Raw genomic sequence first — 7,060 nt, forward strand, 5'->3', positions numbered from 1 at the left:
AAGGGTTATTTTCTTTTTAGAAGTTAGCAACCAATTCCTAATGTGCATTATTTCCACCTACTGTTTTTTTATCAGCTGCACACTTTGCCTTTCAGCTTTTTAGTGCGTAAATGAAAAAAAACAACAACATAACTTTTTCACAACATAACTGTTTCATAACATAACGACCACATACAATTTTTAAATTAAACACAAATGTGAACATGCTCAAAATAAAACAGGAAAACAAGAAGCATTCAGCGGTTAATACAAGCTAAAATAATTCAACATTCATTCCTCCTGACCTTTCTGACATAGGAAGCAGCGTCTTCCTCCGTGTAAACTTCAGCACTAATGGCCCCTCTCCTGCTCCTGCCCCTCACCACAGGATTCATTGGTGGAGAAACTTCCTCTTCACGGGAGTCCATGGACTTTTGATGTAACGTCATCTGCTGGACCTCCTCCTGTTGGTGCAAGTAGCGTCAACTGTCAGTAGTATTCATTTACATGACAAAAGTACCTAAACGGCCATAGCACCATAGCTGAAGAGAGAGACCGGTTGTCAAGCTATCAGAAGAGTTAAATTGAAGCATGGTTCCCCAAAACATGTTGTTGAACATACCTAATCCCAATTACTAAAAATTCTTCACTGTCAATGATTGACTGCAAGGAATTTTTATGAAATTACTGTTAAATTGATTGTAAAACTATACAAGGTGAAAAGGCGAACATACTCTATTACAATAACATGTTGGATGATATGTAAAAATGCTGCAGTGATCGTACCTCTATTTATTACATGTACTGTACATACAGCGACTGAACTAAGTATTTAACACGTCACCATTTTTTCACTAAATATTCTTCCAAAGGTGCTATTGACCTGAAGATTTCACCAATTGTTGGGAACAACCCAAGTAATCCATACATACAACGAACGTAGAAAAATAAGATCAGAAATTAAGTTGTGTGTAAAATGTGAAATGACACAGGGAAAAAGTATTGAACACATGAAGAAAGGGAGGTGCAAAAAGGCATGGAAAGCAAAGACAACACCTAAAATCTATCAATAATCAAACAGCAATCCAGCCCTTTGCCGGTCCAGTCCTAATTGATGGTCTACAAAAAGGTCTCATTGCCAAGGTGTGAGTCAAGACACATCTCATGATGGGTAAGAGTAAAGAGCTGTCTCAAGACCATCGCAAAGTAAAATATAACGATGGCATTCCTTACAGGCGCATATATAAGCTTCTGAATGTTCCAGTGAGCACGGAACATTCTGACCGCAATGCCTACGTGTGGACTCTAAAGGATGGCTCGTGGAAGCCCACTCTGGTCCTCGTACGAATCAACCGTGCAGCCACCTGTGTAAAGTGGTCGCCTCTGGAAAACAAGTTTGCCCTGGGCAGTGGAGCTCGACTCATCTCCGTCTGCTATTTTGAGAAGGAAAATGATTGGTAAAAGCAAAATGGAAAAAAAAAAGAACAAATGATACTTTGTGGTTTCAAAACAGTGCCATACTACTTTTGCACTAACAAGATGTTACATGTACCACTTACGTTCAATAGAAGGCCACACTGTCCATCCATTTTCTACCGCTTATCCGAGGTCGAGTCGCGGGGGCAGTAGCTTTAGCAGGGACGCCCAGACTTCCCTCTTCCCAGCCACTTCATCCAGCTCTTCCGGGGGGATCCCGAGGCGTTCCCAGGCCAGCCGAAGGACGTAGTCTCTCCAACGTGTCCTGGGTCGTCCCCGGGGTTTCCTCCCGGTGGGACGTGCCCGGAACACCTCACCGGGGAGGCATCCGGGAGACATCCGAATCAGATGCCCCAGCCACCTCATCTGGCTCCTCTCAATGCGGATGACCCGGATGACCGAGCTTCTCACCCTGTCTCTAAGGGAGAGCCCAGACACCCTGCGGAGGAAACTCATTTCGGCCGCTTGTATCCGGGATCTTGTTCTTTCGGTCACGACCCACAGCTCAAGACCATAGGTGAGGGTAGGAACGAAGATCGACCGGTAAATTGAGAGCTTCAAGTATCTTGACAGAGAAGTGCAAAGAATAAATCAGAAGAGTTGTCCAAGAGCCAAGGACCACCTGTGGAGAGCTTAAAAAAGACCTGGAATTAGCAGGTACTGTTGTCACAAGAAAAACAGTGAGTAATGCACTCCGCCGCCATGCCCTGTATATACGCTCATCACGCAAGACCCCATTGATGAAAAAAAAAAAAAGCATGTCAAACCTCGTTTAAGGTTTGCTGAACAACATTTAGACAAGCCAGTTAAATACTGGGAGGATATAGTCTGATGAGATGAGATGAGTCTGATGAGAGCAAAATTGAACTGTTTGGATGCAATAATGCACACCACGTTTGGAGGAGAAATGGCACTGCACACCACCCTAAAAACAGCATACCAACAGTGAAGTTCGGAAGTGGCAAGATGATGGTGTGGGGCTGCTTTTCAGCAAATGGTACTGGTAAACTTCACATTATTGAAGGACGGATGAATGGGCAAATGTACTGAGATATTCTTGGCAAAAATCTGCTGCCATCAATGAGGATGATGAAAATGAAACAACGGTGGACATTTCATCAGGACAATGATCCAAAACATACTGCCAAGGAAACTCCCTATTGGTTTCAAAGAAAAAAATAAAGCTGCTAGAATGGCCCAGCCAATCACCTGACTTGAATCCAACCGAAAATCTATGGAATGAACTGAAACTCAAGTTCCATAAAAGAAGCCCACAGAACCTTCAAGATTTGAAGACTGCTTGTGTCGAGGAATGGGCCAAAATCGCACTAGAGAAATGCATGCGACTAGTTTCTCCGTACAGGAGGCGTCTTGAAGCTGTCATTGCAAAAAATGACTTTTGTACAAAGTATAAAATAAATACCAGTTCGCGTGTTCAATACTTTTCCCCGGTGTCATTTCACATTATTACACACAACTTAATTTCTGATCTTATTCTACTTTCTTTATATGTATGGATTACTTGGGTTGTTCCCAACATTTGGTGAAATTTACATGTCAATAGCACCTTTGGAAACATATTTAATGAGAAAAATTGTGACGTGTTAAATACTTATTTCATCTGCTGTATGTAACAATATGCAGCATCACATACAGTATAACAATGTAATTTATGGGATGGAAAGGTGGGAGGCAGCAGTCTGTACTACATGTACCAGACGTTTGGCACCCATGCAGGATATGGGTGTTTAAACACTATTCACAGTCAATGGGTTCACCAACCACACTTCGCCTGCTGTGACTGCACAAGCACATTACAAGTCGCTCACTCTGTGACTGAAATAAAAATTTAAACTAGAAATGGTTTTGTTTAGTTTCAAAAATATCATTCATCCATGCATCCATTTTCTACCAATCGTCCTGTTGAAGGTCACCTGTGAGCTGGAGTTTTTAAACCATTTTAAACATACAAAAGGCAGGGTATCTTTGAAGCCATTGTGTGAGTATTTTGCTTAAGTCCAACTATTATACATATTTTATGAGAATTGTATATGTTATAAGTAGACTTTACACCGATTTTATCGGGCTGATCGGTATCGGCCGATATTTAATATTTTATGCTGATCGGCTGATCTGCGTTAAATGTCATAATTCGCTGATCCAATCAATGACGTAATTGATCGGCTGCACAAAAGACATTTACTCCGCGTCGCCGCGTGCACAGTATATTTGAATCCAAAAGCTAGTTTATTTTCAGCCTTGTCGCGTGTCTTTTGACGTAGTACTGTAAATATCTGAGGACCAATGAAGTTGTTAAAATAATAATAATACAAAATAATTACATTTTTTTTTTAAAAACGGCGGTGTGGGACAGATAACACGTCAGAGACAGGCAACACGTAATGCCAGACTACAAGACAAATTTGCTCTTTCACGATTGCACTGTCAGACTAATAAAATCTTGTATTCCGATAGCACCGCATCCCGTTTTTTACGATCATTGGGCTTTATCTTGTCAACTAAAATGCGACCGGATACACTCGTTACCGTGCCGACGACAACAAGAGTGGAGCGAGCCGGCTTGACTGTATTATAAGGACAAAATGGGGAAAAACGTGGGTTAGTGGTCACCGGTGCTCAGTACAGGAGAGGACGTTCGTTTAAGGCTTGCTTGAGGTATGTTCACGTACTTTTAATACGATACGGCTAACAAGCAGGCAATAAAATGTTATGTAGCCTAGCAAGCTAGTGGTAGCATGAACGGTTGGACATAAACATGCCGCCGTTCTGTCGAATCATGTTCTAAGGTTTCGGTGTGGGTGAAGTAATTTAATTAAAAATAAAGTAACTGAATTACAGTAAGTTAGCACCCATTATTTCTGTCATGTAATGTTTGTTTGTTTGACTGATTAGAATACACGATCTGACGAAAGCAGTGATTTCCAACAGGTATGGAGCCAAGGAACATATTTTACAATTGAAAAATCTCACGGCACACCAACAAACAAAAATGTCACAACAAGTGGATACATTCATTAGTGTATTTACTTCCTGCCATCTAAAAGACGACCATTCATTTGTTCTGTCTGTCACTATGCCTCACTGGCATAGAGGACCAAAGATACATTATTTATTGTAAATATAATTTTTTGAGCAATTAAGTACAGAAGTATATACAGTAAATGAACAGCTCATTTAAATAGACGCATTCCTCCATCTGGTGATCGGATCGGTGATCGGTTATCATTTTTTTTTAATTCGCTGCACGGTGATCGGCCCCAAAAAGACAAGATAGATGGTGTTGCTGTATGACTGCTGCAGATTTGTTAAACTGACAGCAAACCAAGTTTTCACATGCATGTTGCTTGTTCGTAAGCCAACAGTGTGTATAACTCGCGCATATATGACTCAGCGTTATAGTGGAAGCCCTACAATACAGTATGTCACTACAACAGTTATTGACTCTTTAACTCTTCTATACATGTGGAGTGAAGCAAACAAATGCTCCAGTAATGTTTTGTTCAGTTACTGAATTTGTTTACTTTTGAGGCACACAACAGCGGCTTGCTTAGCCTGACTGTGCTGCATAGTGTGATTTTGCTAGACTAATGACACGTTTGTATTTCCACCTTTTGCTGCAACATTCTATACACAGGTTTATCTCTCACTAATGTACATACGATGGAATCAATGTGGCAGTCGCTTTATAGTCAATACTGCGATATAGCATTTTTGGGTCATGGTACGATATGGTATGATATGGCACAGCCCTACTGAATCACGTTGCAAAGCCACTCCTGCTATATCAAAGTTTTTTTGTTTTTTGTAATGTAAGAAAGCACCTTCTCCAGTCTCTCAAAGAGGTCCCTGAGGAATGCCATCGGTCGTTCGGGCCGGGCTGTGCACAGCTGGACAATGCAGTCTTTGAGCACCTGCTGAATGTTGTGCTTCTGAACATAGACCTCACATTCTCGCAGCTTGCGCTCATCTTCATTGCTTGTACTACATGAAGCCATCCTTGTGATCTACAGCAGGAGGAGAAAGAAATTGGGAATTAAAGGTAGTAGAAAGGACAAGCTTTAAAAGGCCTGGGTTACACTGCTTAAAAGATTCAGTGTCAATAATGACAAAACTACAGTGGACCTAGAAGGATGGTAGTCAACTATTAATTTGTGAAGTTTGCAACTATTTCCCTATAGGAAACAGTGCAAATAGAAATGAGTCAAGAGGAACACTGTCCTGATCATAAAACTCAAATCAAGAGGAAGTGTTTTATGTATTCTTTTAACATTCTTACTCTCACTGCCATAATTAACTACAAATAAAGTAATGTAAATATCATGGTCACAAAACAGTGCAGTTCTACCACTAAAGCCAAATTTGTAGCATTGGTATATTACAGAGTCAATATTTCCAAGGTTTGTTATTCCGTCCTATGGTCATTATAACATCTTTCCTCTTTCACTTGCCAATAACTGTGCTGAAAATTTAGTATTTAATAATCATAATAATAAATGCAACACAATAAAATACAATTCAAGATTACTGTCGTTGCATACTATAAACAGCGTTTGGTTGAATTTACTACTTCTGAATTAATCGTATATGTTTTTAATACACGAACACCTCTTCAATTTAACGAAGACGACGCGAAGTGGTGAAATAACTTGCTAACTTAGAGTAACGACGTAGGTAATCGCTTACGGTGACTGTAGTGTCGCTTTCCTCAAGCTAACGTTCTGCGTCAATAAAGTTTATTAGCAGTGGAAAACTCTCCCCGTTTGCTGGGAATGAAAAGCTAGTCTATGGGCTAATAATGAAAAGAGAATGTAGCAAGTCTGAAAGTAATTCGTAATTGACATTGTCAATTTTATTTTTTGCAAACACGGCTAACTTTTAAAACACACACACAAACGCCCAAAACGATGGAAAATGCTAACTGCAAACATCTTCAATATTCAGTTCGTTCATTCAAAAACATGTAGACGTTGCAGCTAAAAATACAAACTTGACGAAAAAGTCCTTACCAAGTCCCGATCGTGGCGTTGCCTGTTTGTTTTCTTTTCGGCCCGCAGTTGTAGAGAACTACTTCCGCTAGCACAGTTTTACGCTAACTTCCTGTTTTCAAAAGTACTGCACGACGTTTGTGCACTTTCAGTGTGATGCGCTCCGTTACTGAACGTTCAAGCCGCCGTTGACCATCTGATGAAAACGGATACTTCAATAAAGTGAATGTTGGCACTTTTGTGCTGTCACTCTTCCAAGCGGGACACTGAAATCCATGAAACTTTGATCAAGCATATTAAAACACTGCATGTATATATTTAAAACATATTTTCACACCGGATATGTATAAACATATTTTTGTTTCTGAGGATTAAAATAAAATAAATCATCCATCCATTCTCAGTACTGCTTGTCCTGTTCGGGGTCACGGGGTGCTGGAGCCTATCACACCTACCTTTCACACCCTGAACTGGTCGCCAGTCAGTCACATGGCACATATAGACATGGCCAACCACTCCCACTCACATTCACACCATCACTGAGCGGGAACTGAACCCACACTGCCTGCACCCAAGTCAGGTGAATGCACCACTAGACC

The 7,060-nt window shown here is 40.7% G+C and overlaps 1 protein-coding gene across 2 annotated transcripts in view; it reads right to left on the reverse strand.

Annotated features, from left to right (window-relative positions):
* prkar1aa (protein kinase, cAMP-dependent, regulatory, type I, alpha (tissue specific extinguisher 1) a) overlaps positions 1–6,658 on the reverse strand; it is a 67,647-nt gene extending 60,989 nt beyond the window's left edge. Inside the window, exons 1-3 of one of the 2 annotated variants that reach the window (XM_061748861.1) lie at positions 6,483–6,658; positions 5,298–5,480; positions 285–443 (exon numbers count right to left, since the gene is read on the reverse strand). In XM_061748861.1, coding sequence (XP_061604845.1) covers positions 285–443; positions 5,298–5,471 — 333 coding nt within the window. In that variant the 5' untranslated portion in view covers positions 5,472–5,480; positions 6,483–6,658. The remainder of the gene's footprint in view (positions 1–284; positions 444–5,297; positions 5,481–6,482) is intronic. The other variant, XM_061748860.1, reaches the window with a different exon arrangement.
* Between the last annotated feature and the right edge of the window lie 402 nt (positions 6,659–7,060).

Source organism: Phyllopteryx taeniolatus, chromosome 16 (genome assembly GCF_024500385.1).
Source record: "Phyllopteryx taeniolatus isolate TA_2022b chromosome 16, UOR_Ptae_1.2, whole genome shotgun sequence".
Taxonomy (NCBI): domain Eukaryota; kingdom Metazoa; phylum Chordata; class Actinopteri; order Syngnathiformes; family Syngnathidae; genus Phyllopteryx; species Phyllopteryx taeniolatus.